Genomic DNA, 19446 nt, shown 5'->3' with positions numbered 1-19446 from the left:
GTGGAAACTTTCACCATTCCTCATTGCCATAGCGTGTTACAATCCTTAATGCACAATCACAAGTCTGATAGATATAAATTCATGTATTACACATAAAATTCATTCATTTATTATAATTTACAGTGTTACAAAATAGAATACTAAGCTTCGAAATATTCCTTATTCCTATAGATAGATCCTGACTCTTTATTCCAGCTAGCTCTTAACAGCTGTTTGACTCCACTGCTTGCTTCTTCTGAGTGCTGAATAATCAGCTGCTCTCCATTTCAGTGCTATTATTTGGTTAAACAATCTTGTAAAACTATTCTTTCATTTATTTGCCCCAAATACAATTTTAATAAGTATCTCATTTTTAAAATTCTTTGCCCTAACCATAATGACATGAATTTAATAAGTCTCCTAAATCTTCCTCAAAACAAATTTGAATGTTTTAACTCATTTTGATCATTTATGAAAAGCATCAATAAATGTGTAGTGGATGATCTATCAGAAGAAAACTAAACCAATTTTGTTATTTGATACTAAACAATTAAAATATAGTGAAAGGGTGATATCCAATTGTGGTGTCTCACTTATACAAATGGGACATAACCTTGCTCTTCTCCCCCTGCAGCCCCCCCCCAGTCTGCTCCTTAGGCTTCAGGGACCCTCTGGAGCAGACTGGGAAGGTGCATGAGGGGCTGGCAGAGGGCAGAAGATGAAGAGGGAAGGCCCAGTGCATCTACTGGTGTGATGTTGATCTCACCCAAAGAAAATGTGACAACAAAGTGTATTAAACTGTGATCAAACCAAAATTCCCACTGGTGATCATTGCTGGCACAAGGGTTAGCACTTACAAAATCCTCATTACAGATTTTTCTCAGGCTTGGTATCAAGATATCTTAATCAGAGATTTCCCCCAAGGTTTTAAACATGCAAAACAGATTTTTAAAAGTCTCACTATAAACAGTTATTTTCTGTCTCAATTATCACAAATTTACTATTTACTAAATAGCAGAAAAGTTAAAGTTGTAAAAAACAACATTATTGTTATTATAATCATAATTATTTGTTAAATTTATATACTGCCCTTCTTCCCGAAGGAGCCCAGGGCAGAAAACATAACAACAAAAAAAAGCATGCAAGAAATTTGTTACTACCAGTGTTGTGACCCAGTTTGGGAGGTGAGGCATCGACGAGGGTGACACCAACTCTGAGGACTGGGTCAAAGAGCTGGGGGAAGGGACTAGCAGCGAGGAGAGCTCACAGTGCACCCAGACCCCTGGTTTTGTCAGTTCAACTCCCCAATCCTGGTCCCCCTGCTGCAGTACAACCTGAACTGTCAGAGACTGCTCCATTAGATACGCTCCTTTGCCCGCGCCAGAGGCGATTCCTTGTTAACCTGACATTCCCCAGCCAAGCGCCCCACAACTTCTCATGCTCAAGCAGACGGATAGCCCTCACCAGTCAGAGGGGGAAGCTGAGATCCAACCTCCATTGCCCCGCGCTCGGAGGCTGCAGAGGCAGGAAGTTCAACAGATGGAGTTGAGGAGGTGCCTTCGTTTATGACAAAAGCCAAGCCTACTTAAGTTGACTCAGGGGAGGGGATAGTTGCTGAGTCAATGTCTGAGAGCTGCGAAGACATGCTTAGTCAGTGTTAGTTCAGGGCAAAAGTTCCTAGAAAGCACAGAGAGGTTAATGAGCCGCAAAGCTTTTGATGTATCTATAACTTTAATAAAGAGAGAGAAAATCACAGATGCAAATGCGACTGAGTCTTTCGACTTCGGGCAGGACAACCAATTTGAAGAAGGTACTTCAAGACATCTGCCTTGTTACTGCAGGGTAACCTTTTAGAGAAATACAATATTCCTGTTTCAGCTGTTATGTCACATCATTTTCCATAGTGCCATTGCTGAGCTATGCAACCTCTTTAACAAGAATCATATAGTACAAAGGAAGAGTTGATGCTGTAGCATTAACATAAAATCAAAGTTGGCATTTGTCCACAGCAGCTGCCATTCCTTTCTATGGCATTCCACGTTGTTCATATGGCTTCATCCACCATAGAATCAGACCTGCAAACAACCAAAAGCCTTTCTATCTGCTACAGGCATAATCCACCAGAGTAGCCTTGTGCAGTTTCCATTCATTTCAACAGTGCTTATACAGGACATCTTCTAGATATCATCTTGCCCCATATCTTCAAGAGACAAGCTAGTTTGGTCTATCTGCTTTCTTCTATATTCAGAAATAGGAAACCATTTAAGGATGGGGAGGTTGGAAGAAATCCCTATTACTTAAAAAGCATGTTATACCCTGTATATTAATCTGTCAAATAGCTAAATAAGAGCTGGTATAGAGTAACAGCTAAGAGATGAGATGTGAACAGGCTTCATCAATCTTATTCACCATGCATGCCATCAAGTGTGGCACTGCCCTCTGGTAAGCATGTTAAGCTTTTCTCCACTTTAAAACTGCAGAGATGGGAGGGGATTAACCTGACAGTTATCCCTTCCCCCTCCCCAGATCCAAAATTGGGAGGAAGGCTTTGGCCACCACCACCTGAAGCCCAGACTCTCATAACAGCATAAGAACAGCCCTGCTAGATCAGACTAAAGGCCTATCTAGTTCAGCATTCTGTTCCCATGGTGGCCAAGCAGATGGCTATGGAAAGACCACAAACAGGACATAAGCATAATAATTAGGGTTCTCATATTGCCCGGTTAGCCGGGTTTTACCTAGATGCTAGCCGCGCTACCTGGTGCCCTCTTTGCCCTTTGGGTGGTTTGGATTCCCAGCTTTCATTTTGGGAAAAGAAAAAAGCAAGTCTCTAGCCCAGCCTTTCCCAACCAGTGTGCCTCCAGATGTTGTTGGACCACAACTCACATCTTTCCTGACTATTGGCTATGCTGGGTTAGGCTGATGGGAGATGTGGTCCAACAACATCTGGAGGCACACTGGTTGGGAAAGGCTGCTCTAGCCCTTGTGGATCCAGAGATACAAGGCAAAATATTGTTGCGCACCACCCCAATCTCCGAGTGGTGAGATTTCCAGGGGTCCCTGCGCTCGCCCAGGGTTTGGTTTCCTCGGGAAGAAGGTCAGAGGAGACTGTGGTGTCTTTATGAAATATGGTTTATTTATTTACACACATTCCAACCTGAACTTAGGATGGAGGGGTTCAAGGCATCAGCAGTCCAATATCCAGCTTTTCCATCAGGGTTACAGGAGGCACCCCAAAGTCATGGTGCAGAGAGCCAGTCTCTCTGCCTGCCTCCAGTTCCCAGTCTTTCTCAGACACACTAAAATCACAAGCTTCTCCTCAACCCCAGAAGGGGGGGAGGTCTCCCAAAGAGTTTCAATGACAAAAGGGTCTCCCTGGCCCATTCACCAGTTGATGGGCACCTGATAGACCCATTAACCCACCTGGCCACTCTATTAGATTAACAAAAGAAACTCATCTGACCAGCAGAGCAAGTGTCTCACCCCCCCAGGCACAAATCTCCAAATCAGAGGCTGGAAGAGGACTCATAGGGATTATCCATCTCAATCTCCCAAACTCACAACGATATAGAGGCAAGTTTCTGCCCATTTTGTGAGAAATCAGACTATTCCCACCTTCGATTGTTCTTAGCCAATAAGTGACACAACTGTCCTGGGAAAATCAAGAATTTAACTATGCCTGTCCGCTGCATATATAGAATCTAGCAGTTTAGAAAACTGCACATGCACATTTCATCAGTACATGCAGCTCCACCCCTTATCAAAAGACTTTCTGGTTGAGTCAGCAAGGAGAAGCAGCCTTCATTTCAATTGCCTCTGTGTCCCAAGGTATGTGCCTTAAGTGGTGAATGCAATGGGAGGGTCTTCCTGCCATCATGGAGGATGGAATAAAGGGGAATGAATCCACCAAATGCTCTCTTCCCTGAACAAACACAAGATATAAAAAGCAAACTTCTCTGTAGAAAAGGCTGTGGTATTATCATTTGCATTTTTTGGCCCTGCCCCCACCCTGTTAAATGGTGCTTCCTCCCAGGTAAAGTTGCATTGGAATGCAGCCTCACTCACCCTGTTGCCTGGCACAACCTCTGTTCAGCAATTCAGAAAAGGCTAAAACATACTTTTGACATATATCCTTCTTCAATATGACTGGCAGGCATCTCCCCACCAAAGATCACCCCACTTCATTTCCTCCCCAGGGATGGATGGGCATGTGTGTGTGTATACAGATATATTTTCAATGCAGTGGGGGTGTAACCTTCCCCCCTTAAGACCAATAAGAATGGCTTTTCCTACATTAAGACCAACAAAAATGGAACAGCTGCCCTGTCTAATGTTAGCATAGCTTACAAGGACTCTAGAATTCACTACATTAAAAACATTTTTTTAAAAAAAAGAGGTGCCAGCACTCAAGTCTCCATCAAGTTCCAGCCTTTGTCAAAGAAGGCTGTGTTTCCCCTCTTCCTGATCTGGTATGTGAGAAGCAGTGTACTAGAGACACTTCTCACATGCTCAGATACTACTCTTTTAAATAAGATGACCGACTGAACAGATAATATTAAAATATTTATATCCATGTTACAAGTTGTAATGGTGTCTTCATTTCCCATTTCCCAATTGTTGGTACAGATAACCTTTCAGTTGCAATACTGCTTTTAATTGATGTTTTGATGCTTTTTTGTTTTATGCTGGCTTGTTATACTGCTGCATTACTTGTTTTATGTTTGTTTCTACTTTGTGTTTTATTATGTTTTTATATTGATTGTGTATTTTTATTGTTTATGGCTAATGTTAAATACAAATGAAGCATGGGGTAAAACTATCGGATTAGACTGTAAACCTCTGTAAAGGTTATATATGGGGGCCTGACTGCCAACAAAAGCCTTGGTTACAGTTGCTAAGGAGAGAGACACCTTTGGCAGTTCACAGTACTGAAAGTAAATGTCACTGATATTTATACTGATCAGGGGCATTAGAAGGGATTAATCTGATTGGTAACCTGAGTGTCACTCTAAAAAATCCTAGACTAATAGAAGGGGGTCCTGTCCAAATTCTTCCAAGCTACACAGCAAGTAGATTGGACTGTGAAAGACCAACCCAAATTGTGTTTGCATTTTGACAACTTTGTAGGGCAGTACAATATCTCAGAGAGGAGTTCAGGTGTCCTGCTCCCCTGGTGCATTCACTATAGCTGCCCAATTTTCCTGCTTTTAAAAGTTTGGTAGAAATATCTGTGGGCTATAGGTACATTCTTAAACCGCAAGGTTTTTTTGCCTATTAGTGAATTTCCTTGCTTTTTAATCTGGGAGGTAAGAAATGGGATCCTGCGCAAGTTTGCTGAGAATGGATTGATCATTTGCATGCTTATTGAGTTAAGTGGGATTTACTCCCCTGCATTCATGCTTAGGATAGGTGAAGCTAACTGCAGGGGATGGGGAGAGGAGGAGGAGGAGGTGGAAGGGCAGAGGGGAGGAGGTGGAAGGGCAGAGGGGAGGAGGGGAATAGGAGCAGGCAGAAGGGAGAGGGGAGGAGAAGGACAAGTTTGATCATTTGCATGTTTATTGAGTTCAGTGGGATTTACACCCGTGCAATCATGCTTAGGATAGGTAAAACTGACTGGGGGGGAGGGATGGAGTGGGCAGGGGAGGCGGAAGAAGGAAGAGGAGAGGGGAGGAGAAAGGGAGAGGAAAGGGGAAGGAGGGAAAAGGCAGGTCTGATCATTTGTATGATTATTGAGTTGAATCGGATATACTCCTATGCAATCATGATTAGGATAGGTAAAACTGACCAGGCTGGGCCTGCCAACCAAGATGTCTTCTGTATCTTTCAAAGTTGGGCAGGGGGATGGGACAATTCTACCTTGTGGTTTTTCACATTACATTGTTGCAAGAACACCTGCACTTGGCTGACTTTCTCTTCTCCTAAAGATACAGGATCAGTCTCAGGCCCTGAACCTGGCAACCCTACCTCCCACCCAAATTTAAAACAAAGCTGTCCCTGGCCACATTCACACCAGGCCTCTATTACACTTTGGACAATCATTATTTATTTATCTATTTATTTAGTGTATTTATATACCGCCCCATAGCCGAAGCTCTCTGGGCGGTTTACAATAACTAAAAACATTAAAAACAAATATACAAATTTAAAAACACATCTTTTAAAAACAATTTAAAACAATTTATCATGGCTTCTCTCAAAGCCAATCATGGCTTCTCTCAAAGAATCCTGGGAAGTGTAGTTAGTGAAGGGTGCTGAGAGTTGCTAGGAGACGCCCTGTTCCCCTCACACACCTTCAATCAGAGTGGCTGACTGTTAAACCATTCTCTCAGGGGAACAGGAGTCTCCTCTCAGCACCCTTCACAAACTACACTTCCCAGGATTCTTTGAGGGAAGCCATGACTGTCTCAAGTGAAATCAAGTCTGGTGTGGGTGTGGCCCTCTTATTAGCCAAGCCCAGCAGCTGTGAGGCTTTTAGAACACTGTTGGTCCTTACTGAGCATGCCCGGCGTTATAATAGGCTTCCAGCCAAAATTTCTTAAATTAATTAAAAATCAACCAGGCATTTTTTTAACTTTTAAACTGCAGTAGATGAAGGTCAGAGTATGGGGCAAGGTCAGTATTAGGATTACAGGTACTCTGTGAACATGGCTGATTTTTAATGAATTTCAACAGATTATGAGAACTCTGGCAGAAAAAAGTCCAAAAGGACTCTGAGGTTTTTCTCTCTCTTTTCAGACTTTGAACTCTCGATTTTCTCTGACTATTTTGTGTATCGCCATGAAAATTGACAGGGTTGTTAAGCAAGCGTTTCTGAGTTCAGGACTGTAAGTTTTGCAAGGTTTTGTTTTGAAATGAGCTTATGGGAAGTATCAGAATGGCATGCGGGGGTATTTTCCATTTAACATTGCGGAATGTGAAGAATCCATGCTGGCTATAGTATACAGCCACTCTCATGGCTGTATAATCAGCAGGGCTTTTAAGTTAAAATACATACATTAGTCCATATTTGATGTTAGAGATGGGATTTAAGAGTCTACTCTTAAAATTGTAATTGTGACTAACTCTTAATAATATGGTAATATCACAAGCCTCAGCCCACCTTTCAGGTTCTTATCATGCCAGTGTTGCCTTTCCTGGACGGTGAAGCAATACTGGTGTGAGCAAAATGGCAAGGTGGGTTCCTCACATGTAGTCAGTGTTTTAATACTTCCTTTACAGAGCTGAAATGAGCCATGCAGTAGTGGTTCCCATGCTACAGAGTTAACTATGCAGGTATGGGGCAGCAGCTATGAAAATGGCAAATTCCATGTTCAGGGATTATTAGAAAAGGAATCTAAAATAAAACTGCCAATATCCTACTTCCTTTATACAAATCTGTGGTACAGCCACCCTTGGAATGCTGTGTATAGTTCTGGTCACTGCACCACAAAAAAAAAGTTATTTTTGAGCTGGAAAGGTGCAAGAAAGGGCAACCAAAATGATTAGGAAGCTGAAGCAACTCCCCTATGAGAAAAGGTTACAATGCTGGAGGCTTTTTAGTGTAGAAAAACGGGCAAGTAAGAGGAGACATGTTACAGGTGTGTACAATTATGCATGGTGTGGAAAAAGGGGTTAGGGAGAAATTTCTCTCATAATAGAACTGGGCTGTGGCTTCTGACATTACTATATTATTTAGAGTTAGTCACAATTACAATTTTAAAAATGCTAAAAAATAAAACAACAATATATAATATATATAAACAATATATAAGGTGATAACCAACTAAGTCATGCTCAGAGCAGACCCATTAAATTGTTATTTATTAAATTTATTAGCTGCTTGTTACCTAAAAGGTCTCTAAGCAACTTACATTTAAAACATAAATACATTATGGAAAATGGAAATGGACTGCCTTCAAGTCGATCCTGACTTATGGCTACCCTATAAATGGGGATTTCATGGTAAGCCGTATTCAGAGGGGGTTTAGCATTGCCTCCCTCTGAGGCTAGTCCTCCGCAGCTGGCTAGGGCCTGCTCAGCTTGCCACAGCTGCACAAGCCAGCCCCTTCCTTGTCCACAACTGCCAGCTGGGGGGCAATTGGACTCCTTGGGACTATGCAGCTTGCCTATGGCTGCACAGGTGGCAGGGCACATAACCCCTGATCCACTCACTGTGGGGGTGAACTTTACCTGGCCCTTTACATCCAGGAAACACGAGCAGGGATTTGAACTCACAGACTGGACTCCCAGCCAGGCTCTCCTCCCCACTGTGCTATACCAGCTATTAAATACATTATACCACAAAGAAAAAGAAAAATCATATAAAATAAAGTATCAATATAAAATCAAGCATGACTTGATTTTAATGAGTCTACTCTGAGTTTGACTTTGCTGGATATTACCCACAGCGTAGAGGAACAAACTTCTGTAGTATTAAATAAAATTAAAACATGAAGCAAAAGAATAAAAATTCACAGAGCTAAAACAGTACTAAATCATCACATAAATTAAAAGGCCCAGGAAAATAAAATATGTCTTTGCTTGGCACAAAAAACACACACCTTATAGTAGGCACCAGGTGGTTCACTTTATGTAACGTAGATACCAGGTGGTTTACCTCTGAGGTAGCTTATGTAAAGCACTCTGAAAGCTCTAGAAGCATTGCAAGCTGTAAATGCCATTATTACTACTCTCAAATTCTACAGTGCCAGTTCTCTCATTTTAATGGACTGCCCAGAATCTTTCAATAAAAAGTCATGACCTCCAAGATCAAATTAGTGTTGTCATTGTTATACAATACACATACTATAAGAGACCTTTTTATGTAGTACTGTTTGACTGGCTGCAATTGTGCATATTATCATCATCGTTATTTATATACTTCTTATATGCCCAAATGGGTTCTAAACAGTTTACAACATAAAATCAGTTATAAAATACATAATTAAAATATCCAAATTATAATTCAGTCAGAATATTAAAACATCTTTCATTAAAATATACAATTAAACAAACCAGTTAACAATTAAAACAGTTAAAAAATAATCAAACCAATGAATAAAATCAGAAGTTCAAGTGCAGGAGGTCTTGCTAAACAGGAGTGTCTTCAGTAACTGGCAGAATACCAGTACTGATGGAGCCTTTCGTATTTCAGCAGAGAGGTCATTCCACAATGCTGATGTCACCAGTGAAAAAGCCCACCTCCATGTTATCACAAGTCAATAATCATCAGGCCATGATGCCTTTATTGGGTAATGCAGCAGAAGACGGTTTTTGAGGTAACCCGGTCCAGAGTTATTTTAGTTGTTAGCATGTATGTTAGCAACAGAACCTTAAAACTGGCTTGGTGGCTAATAGGCAGCCAGTGCAGATCCCACAGCATGATATGTGCCCAAAAAGGAGCATGAGTCACCACCCAGGTTGCGGAGTTCTGCACCAGCTGTAGTCTCCAGGCCAGAGGGAAGCGTCACATAGAGTGCATAACAATAATCTACATGTGAGATTACCAACACACTGTGGCCAAATTATCCCTGTCTAGGAAAGGGCACAACTGACGTATCAGCAGAAGCTGGCGATAGGTGCACCTGAGCCTCCATGGACAAAGATGGTTCCAAGAGCACCCCTAAACTATGTTAACTGTTCCATCAGAGGGAGTGCAACCCCACCTAAAACAGACAGGCTTCTCAGTTCTCAGACCTGGGAACCACTTACCCACAGTGTCTCTGTCTTAGCAGGATTCAGCTTCAGTCTATTGACCCTCATCCGTTCCACCACTGCATCCAGGCATAAGTTCAGTTTATGCACGGCCTCTCCTGACTCAGATTTAGAAAAGTAGAACTGAGTGTCATCAGCATCCTTATACCACTGTGCCCCAAACCCCCTGATGATTGCTCCCAATGGTTTCATATAGATGTTCAATAGCACTGGGGACAAAACAGTGCCTTGTAGCACTCCACAGCTAAGCTGCCAAGTTGTAGACATATAGTCCCCTAATGCTATTCTCTGGTACCAATCATGCAGGCAGAAGCAGAAGCACCATAAAACAGTACCTCCAACCCACAGAGACATTCCAGGAGGATACCATGGTCAATGGTATCAAAAGCCGCTGAGAGATCCAACAATAGTAGGGTTGCACTCCCCCATCTCTCCCTCAAAGGAGATAATCTAACAGGGCAGTCAGGGCTGATTGTATGCCAAACCCAGGCCTGAATCCAGACTGGAATGAGTCCAGAGAATCTGTTTCCTCCAAAACCGCCAACAGCTGAACCCCCCCCCTTGATCAGGAGTATCAGAAATTGGTAAGTACTTGTCAAATGCCTCAGGGTCCATGGAGGGCTTTTTCACATACACTGATACCTCTCTGAAAAAGAAATCTCTCAAGAAATCAATTAGACTTCCACTTACAGCCACCATGAATGAATATTGTCTGCTCATTCATGGTGGCTACAGACATATAGTATTTTTCATCCTTTATTCCATGTTAAATGTGAGTATCTTGTTCACTAGTTCCTTTTCTCCAACTCTACATTATTAGTCCCTTGAACCCAGGAACGGCTGATAGGGTGATGAAGATGAGGTGGTGTTGCACACCTGGCTTCTGGGCGCCAAGTGTCACTGCTGCTTATTGAGAGGGGGATGGAGGGAGGCACACAGAGCTCAGCAGGGTGTGGGTGCAGAGCCAACCTGACACTCCTGCCATTGTCATGCCCACACCACATTGACTTCCTTGCCCCTCCCGTCTTGGTAAGTGGCAGCAACACTTGCCATCAGAAAACCAGATGCACAACACCACACCACCTTCACCACCACACCAATCACTGCTGCTTGAACCATTATAATGTATACAGAATATGGAATTTTGCTTCTTGTGAAACTAGCATTTCATAAATCTCAAATATATTAATTATATTGAAAGGCTTGATTTTTGTTTATTTTGCTGTAGACCAACCATGCATTTTTTTGCTGGGAGGTAGTAAAGTTAACAGCTTCAAAACTCAGCAGTTCAGCTACCACAAGCATAAATAGGGTGACAGATAAGCACTTTTGTAAAAGAGCAGCAGACAACAGGGATGAAGTTCTTCTGATAACACTTACTAAATAAGCATGAATTCCATGAAGGCACCTCAGCTTGGAAAATGTCATCGAATATTGAAACAGAAACGTAACTTAGCGCAACTGTCTTACCTTGCACTTTGGACACTTCTGAGCATTTCTTTGTCCATGTTCAATTTCATTGGCCCAATGACGTAACAGTTTGTCTCCCTTTTTATACTCTTTGCAGTTGACACCTTCATGCCAGGGAGAGTGGCACTTGAAACACCACACAAATTGGCAGGTTGGGCACTGGATCTGTGTAAATAAGAGGACAAAACAATAAAACAAACATTTTGGAAGATTGGCCGCTAAATGCAATTAGGAAGCCACAGATCAGCTCCTTTTCACACAAACATCCTATGAACAATGGCTAATTGGCCATGCTGAAGAATGCCACGCTAATGAGTTTGATAATTTTGTAGCTTCTTAGCTACATCTGCAGTGGATGCATGGAGAAATGCTACATGAGATGTCCTCAAGAGGCTGGCAGGAATCGGGTTGCTATGAGCCAGTTAGTTGGATACTGAACGTTTTGGCAGGCTAGTCTGCACAAAACACTTTTAAATCAGTGTGTGGTCACTGGATATTAATATGGATGATTTATCCCACCCCCATAGTTCAGCTACATCTCTTTTACTTTCTTTGAAATGTCTCTAAACAACAGTGAGGGAACTGTAGACTGGCCAAATAGAAACATAAGCTGAACACTCTGTCTAATAATACCACATTAAAAAAAATCTGACTGCTTACTAGGAAGACCAATATTTTCAATATTCCTTATATTGGGCATTATCATGCAAGCCTAACGTGTGAAACTCAGTATTTAGTGTTAACAAGTGGAGGCTGCAAGAAGACACTGCAGTTTCCACCTCATAAAAGGAGATATCCCAGAGATTCACTCAGCCTGAACAAGGAGCCTTGCAATTCTGTTCAGGCCTCATGGAAGAACAGTTTCAGGAGAATGGGAAGGAGAAGAGGAGGATTTCCCCTCACCTTTGTGAGGCCTTTCCATGCAGTGCTATATGGCACTAGAGCTCCAAACCTGAGCAATGATAGCTATATAATGGGAAAGGTATTGAAGAGTGGAAAAGGAAAAATGTTACCCTTTCCCTTTCCTTCCTCCTCACACATCTCTGGGTAGGGAGGGAAGTTTAACCTCACAGCACATAACCTCCCAAACCTAGTATCTCTCTTCAAGAAACTTACAATAAATTGACAATTTTCTTTCTCCTCCCCTTCCCAGTTTCTTTTCTCTGCACTCCCTCTGCCCCCAGCAAACTGTCACCTCATCATTTATACATTCTGAGGGCTCACAGTTCTTGTCAGGCTGTTTCAGTACTTTAATTTTTAAAAATACAAACTTATGTACATTTGCATACCTAGGGAGTCCCTGAGCATGTAGGAGCCTTATTTTTGGGTAGCCCTATTTCTCTTCCAAATTGATACACATTGACTCAGTTGCCTGACATCATATTAGGAGGAATGGCACCTGATTTGCATTTGATGAGAAGTGCACTGGAAATTGCCCAGTGATACAGACAACTCTGCAATTTAGTCTTACAAGATCCATTGCCCCAAATTGAATAAATTTAAAAACTTATATGAAAAGTTGAGCAGTTTTGAAGCAGTGCCATTGGCTTTCATCTGACTGGTTAGACTTTAGAGTGTTGGACTATGACCTGGGAGACCAGGGTTCAAATCCCCACTCAGCCATGAAGCTCACTGGATAGCCTTGGGCTCTGTTTCTTAGCCTAACCTACCTGATTGTGTTGTTATGAGGATAAAATGGAAAGGGGAGAATCATGCACACCACTTTGAGCTCCTTGGAGGAAAGGTGGTATTTAATAAATATAAATGTAAATAAATAAATAAAATTTACTAGATTAGATAATGTCAGTAATATTAATAAGCGGTCATTAGGGGATTTGGAGCAAGGTATTAGCAGTATGCTGATGATATTCTATTCTATTTCTCCATAATATCTGAATTAGGAGATGCTGTGCACATGCTTTCCTGGATGCAGAGGTGGGCGGGATAAGGGAAAATGAATTGAGCTTGAATCTTGTGAAGACAAAATCTCTGTGCGAGAATGGTTCTCATGTCCAAGAAATTGCTCGATTGCCTACCCTGAATGAGATTGCATTCCCTGTGAAAGAGCAGGTACGCAGTCTAGGGGTGCTCCTGGATCCAGCTTTATCTTTGGAGGCCCAAGTGGCCTCAGTGGCTAGAAGCGCCTTTCATCAGCTTTGGCTGGTATGACAGCTACACCTGTTCTATGATCAGGGTACTGTGACCACAGTAGTTAAGGCATTGTAACTTCAAAACTGGACGATTGTACTGTATTCTATGTGGGGATTCTCTTATGCTTGTTCTGGAAACTGCAGTTAGTGCAGAATGCTGCAACACAATTTCTGACAGGAGTGAGAGTCTGTCAGAATATTTCACCTGTGCTCAAAGATCTGCACTAGCTGTCAATTTGTTACTATACCAAATTCAAGATATTATTGTTAGTGTATGAAGCCATTAATGCCTCAGGACCAGTTTACTTAAGGGACTGCCTTACCACACATGCCTATTCAATTGCTTTGATATGAGGAACTTGCACTTTTATAAGTGATATACAATTAACTATACTGTTTTAGACACATTATTTAGGTACATTCATGTTAAATGTTTTATTGATTTTATCTTTTTTTTAATAGGTTTGTATATTTTAGTCATGTTTTTATATATAACTGAATCCAAACTCCACATGGATATTTTTGAGCATCTAATGTATAAATTTGCTAAATATAAATAAATAGGATTACTTGCATAATTAAAATGTTTAGCCAACCTCTAACACACATACTTAAGAATAAAAGTACTGAATGTATGTGATCTCATCTTTTTCCCAGAGTGTTTAATATAATTTATTTTAACCTCTTTTAACTAATGAAAAGCAGATTTATTTTTTCATTTCTCATCTACCCTATCCCAGGATATACCTCCTACAATGATTCAGTGTTAGGTTTTAAGGAAAGAAAGGATCTGAGCTTCTATTGTTCAATGTCTACTAAGTACAATAAGAAAGTACTCCCTGTCCTCCTATGTTTACTTTTCCTCTAATGAAAGAGAATCCTATAGAGTTAATAATGGAGCCTGTCTGCTGGATAGTTCAGTAGCTACACTTAGTGTTCTATTTCTAAAATGTGCAAACACACCAAGACTTCACTCCATTACCTGGTTTCTATGGGTTGTACACTGCCTTGAGTACAAAATGTAGAAAGGCGGAATAGCAATGAAAAATTAAATGTAACTATAGCACAGTGGGGAGGAGAGCCTGGCTGGGAGTCCAGTCTGTGAGTTCAAATCCCCGCTCGTGTTTCCTGGATGTAAAGGGCCAGGTAAAGATCACCCCCACAGTGAGTGGATCAGGGGTTATGTGCCCTGCCACCTGTGCAGCCGTGGCAAGCTGCATAGTCCCAAGGAGCCCAATTGCCCCCCAGCTGGCAGTTGCGGACAAGGAAGGGGCTGGCTTGTGCAGCTGTGGCAAGCTGAGCAGGCCCTAGCCAGCTGCGGAGGACTAGCCTCAGAGGGAGGCAATGGTAACCCCCTCTGAATACGGCTTACCATGAAATCCCTATCCATAGGCTAGCCATAAGTCAGGATCGACTTGAAGGCAGTCCATTTCCAAGTTCTGGGATAAGCAAAAACTGAATATAATCAGAAAAATCTAATAAATTCTGAAAAATCTGCCTGCACAAGAAATTCCCACAATAAACATCCATTTAAAAATTTAGTTCATACAGTACAATACAATGCAGCAGGTGATTGTTGCTTAATTTTGTTTAGATTCCCAATATTTGCTGGGTTTATGTATGGCACATATAAGGAATCATGGCCAATGGTCAGGTAGGATGGGAGCTGAAGCTCAATAACTTTGGAAGGCTACACAGGTTCCTTCCCTCTGCTATCTGGAGACTTTTTATCTAACTGCTAGCAGCAGTTCTGATGTACTGTGGGACAGATGGAATTTCACTGCAGTGAGGACTAAAAAAAATGCTCACATCACTGTAAATACAGCAGTGCAAGGGGATCTCCAAGGCAACACTTACTCAATAGCAAGCCCTGGAGATTTACAATTTCTAAGCCTTATTTTAGAAAAATCATGAGTTCTGACCACACTACAGCAGTGCCTTTCACAAACAGTTGGCAAAAGCAAGTGGGAGTCACAAAAAGCATGCAATCATTATTGTTGATGGCAATCTGAAATCTGTTATCTGGACTGTGTCACAGCAATCATCTTCCAAAGGATTCATAGGAAGTATATACATTATTTAATTTTATAATTTATGTACTTCTTTACAACTTTAAAAAATAAAATAATATATATCCTACATAAAGACAATTGCCTGGTTCGGATATAATGAAACCCACTCTCTGACCTATGGTTTCAAGGCTCAGGGACACTTTGTGGCTTCAGGTGCTTCTTCCTCTTTTGGGTGAGGGTTCTTTTCTCTGCTTCCTGGATTTCTCAAACCACAGTTCATCAAAAGGTCCAAACTGGCAAACTCTAGCTTGCAAATTTGCATGTCAGGGCAATCTGTACTTAGAAAAAATCAGGATTCAGAGAAGGGAACTGTAAGAGGGGATGGGAGGAGGAGCAAGCACACAAGCCTGCAGCACATTCCTAGGTTTTAAGATTGAATTAACTCTACATGGACCACTTGAAAATTTCTGAGAGGACTGGCCACTTAATGATTTGTCTGCCTGTGTAGGACTTGTAATACCCTGTGTTAGGTGCTGCATAATTTAAAATTGTATTTTTGTATCTTCTTTAATTTCTCATAGGGCATTTTATTGTATTACAATTTGAATTTCATATAACAGAATATAAAATACCATAATAAAAAACAAAATACAATGTAAGAAATAAAAGAAGCAATTAAAACAATCCAAAATCGATATGAAAGTTCAATGCACTGTGCCTTCTCGCACTGCTCTTCACAAAAACATCATGGACCACATGAATGAAGCTTGCAGACCATACTTTGGGAGTCTCTACTCTGTAGGTTTGAGGGAAGACATGCTACTTTACAAATATCTTATTTAGATCCCTTTTCCCAGTAGTTTTCAAAGCAGTTTGCAGATAATAAATTATGACAACACACAAAGATGCACAGAATATAAAACAATTATAAAACACAGCAGTCTTTAAAGGGGGGGCTTTTAAAATGGTAGAAAATAAAAATGGCAGGAATAAAAACATTTTCAACACCCACCTGAAAAATGGAAAGGAAGAGAGCTTTCTGGGCTCCCTGAGAAGATTCCACAACTGAGGTGTCTCAGCTAGTCCATTTGTAAATGATAGTTCTACAGTATTTCCTACCAGTAACAGTCTGCGTTTGTGTTGGAATTGCTATCTTTTAAAAAAACAAGCACGTTACCGCTTTTTAAAAAAAGATGTTTTTAAAGATGCTTCATTTTAATACAATTTTAAGGATGTTTTGTTTTACTATATTTTAATGTCTGCTTTGATGACTTTTGAGTGTTTTTAGTGCTTTTGTTTGCTGCCCTGGGCTCCTATTGGGAGGAAGGGTGGGATATAAATCTAATAAATAATAATAATCGTAATAACATCTGAAAGTGAAGCTATAGACATAGTACAAAAACTTGGCACTGCTAAGGACGCTCCAATCCAGTCATGATAAAACATCCTAGGTATTTATTCGAAAGCATAGGAGTGTGCAGAATAAGGATTGTTTTATGATTTTATATGCTATCCCCACTGCATGCCTGAAAGGTGGGATATAAATCATATAAATAAATAAAAAGAAGGAGAGATTCACACATTGCTTCTGGTTTAAATCATTCAAAAGTAATAGAAAAGATTGGCTCCAGACCTAGTTATGTTTTCCACTGAAATCAGTGGGACTTAAAATCAATGGGTCATAAGTTAATCATTATAACTTAAGTCCCATTGATTTTAAGGCTCTGCTCTAATCATGACTACGCCTGAATTCAACCCATAGAATTATAAATTCGGCAAAGCATTAAATACCTTCACGCTATCCAATTACAGAAGGTGCTTTAATCTTATTCCATCAGTCCCCAATTTCAAATTACTCTGCTCCCTACATTGATGTAAGCTTAGAAGTACTAAAACAGCAGAATGTAATTTGGAAATGGAATCGAGAATGAATATTCAAAGGAATTAGAACAGAGTCAGTGTTATGCACTAGATCAACTTAGAAACACTGCACTCAAATCTGCTCAGCCATGAATTTGATGGGTGACCAATGGCAGCCTCAGTTCTATATCTGCAAAATGGTAAGGTCAATGACTTACCTCCAATTATTGAATAATGAACATATAGTGGTTTGTAGTTTATAAGCCCTATTTGCTAGGGATTAACATGGAAATAAAAAAAATCCGTATCACTGACAAACTTTGGCAAAGAGCTTATTCATTTTCCCCTTAGCTTTGTAGCCACAAAGACTTTCTTACTACTTTCAAAGAAGCAGGATTTTAGCATATGTTCTGCAACATTTAATCACATTGTTCATATAAATTTCACCCCAATACTAGTTACTTGAATAGGACTGATGCAATTATTATCATCACCCAAGTTTCTACTCCCGTGTTTAGATATTAATGGAAGTAAGATGTGAATACTCCTTGCCTATGTAAGCAGTTATAATGGGGGATAACCCATTATGGGTCCTGCATAACAGACTTCTGTTTGTACAAATGGGGCTTCCCTTTCCTGTGCCCCCAAAATTTGTTCTGGATGGTTGGGGGGTGGAATAGATGGGGGGCATGGGGGACTGCAGGACGGAGATGAAGGGTAAGACCAGTTGGGTCCACTAGCAAGACATCTGATCTCACTCGATAAAAATGAATTTTGATCAGTCAACAAAATGGCAATTTTATAAATCACGACTCTTGAACACTGTATTTTCCCAGGCAGGGCCTCTCAAGACACACTCCGTTACAGAAAGCCACAAATATGGAAACAAGCTAGCAAATAACCCAGCCAAATATTCCACATTAATATACCTTTAAACAATCTGTTTGCAGTTATTACGTCCTGTGAGCAACCAGGTACCCACAATAGCAAATTCTAAAATCAATGAAAGTAGCCATGAATTCTGTCTGTAACTAATAATATAACTGAAGTTATTCTGGGAGTAACACATATTAAATGTTTCCAAGTCTAAATTCTTCCCTAACATAATGGCTCACTGAAAAGCTGTTTCCAAATAATATTTGTATACTGTAATATTTATACAACCTTTCATAATGACTCTAGTAACAAATCCTATAGATGAGCTACCCTACTGGAAGCAATTCTCCTGCAGAGGTCTCCTCAAGCAGAGACCTTTCCTGTAATTGCCAACTTTCCTTTTAAATGATATGCCAGTCTTTGAACCTGAAATTTTATGTATGCAACAGCAGGTCACAGAATAATTTTTGCATTTAGTTAGACTAGGCAGAGCATAATTTTGGAGTACTTGCTCAAAAAAACCCAAACCCCCGGTGTACACATTACATACACATATTCACTATTTTTCTCTTTTGCTCCTTAAGAGAATCAAAGTATTCTTGTAAGACAGGACAGCTCATAATTTGTGAGGTGATCAATAAAAGCCTGGCCTTAAGACTTTCTAAGTCAACTTCCAATGTAGTTATCAAACAGCATAGCTAAAATCTACAGAAAGCTCAGCCGTGGACACACGCAACTTAATACTCACTAAAAAGTATGGTGGCTTTCACCTAATGCTTTAACAGAATGTAGGAACTGCCAGACTTAGTGAAATATTTCAGACTTCATGAATGGTTCAACATAAACAAGAAAGGACAATAAACAAAGGAACTAATAAGTTAACAGGCCAGTTATTCTGGTAAGATAACTTATTAGTTAACTAATAAGGGGTATGAAACTATAGATTTGTATTCTAAAAGCACAGCTTACATTAGGTTCCAGTAAGAGTAGAAAGCCCATTTAATGCCCACCATATCCTGGCCTACTTTTGCTGCTCACAGCTGTGCCATCTAATCCATAGCTTTGGTGAGCATGCTCACTTTGTACTTGTTCTCCATTTTGGTAGGAGTTGGAAAGTGGCCTCTCTTTCTGAAGGTTGTAAAGTGCTTGCATTGAGGGCATGGCTTGGTGCTCGAGCTAACACGGCCAAGTTCCAGGAAGTACTTATATTTGATGATGTCATCATGTGGCAAGTTGTAAAGAACAGTTGTTTCATCCAGATGTTCGCTGCACTCTGTTATTGGACACTGGATGTCTGCTTGCCCCACCTGCACCTGCACATAAACAGAAGAGTGGTTATCAGAAACATGTGGACATGTAAATCACAACTGTATACACATTATCATACCAAAACTGTTAAGTATATA

The 19446-nt window shown here is 40.6% G+C and overlaps 1 protein-coding gene across 3 annotated transcripts in view; it reads right to left on the bottom strand.

Annotated features, from left to right (window-relative positions):
• RNF217 (ring finger protein 217) overlaps positions 1 to 19446 on the bottom strand; it is an 87377-nt gene that overhangs the window by 28560 nt on the left and 39371 nt on the right. For 2 of the 3 annotated variants that reach the window (XM_061623746.1, XM_061623745.1), the window contains exons 2-4: positions 19120 to 19353; positions 11143 to 11307; positions 9670 to 9774 (exon numbers count right to left, since the gene is read on the bottom strand). In XM_061623746.1, coding sequence (XP_061479730.1) covers positions 9670 to 9774; positions 11143 to 11307; positions 19120 to 19353 — 504 coding nt within the window. The remainder of the gene's footprint in view (positions 1 to 9669; positions 9775 to 11142; positions 11308 to 19119; positions 19354 to 19446) is intronic. The other variant, XM_061623747.1, reaches the window with a different exon arrangement.

Source organism: Rhineura floridana, chromosome 4 (assembly GCF_030035675.1).
Source record: "Rhineura floridana isolate rRhiFlo1 chromosome 4, rRhiFlo1.hap2, whole genome shotgun sequence".
Classification (NCBI taxonomy): domain Eukaryota; kingdom Metazoa; phylum Chordata; class Lepidosauria; order Squamata; family Rhineuridae; genus Rhineura; species Rhineura floridana.
The sequence above is the reverse complement of the archived record's forward strand: the minus strand, read 5'-3'. Positions and strand labels throughout refer to the sequence as shown.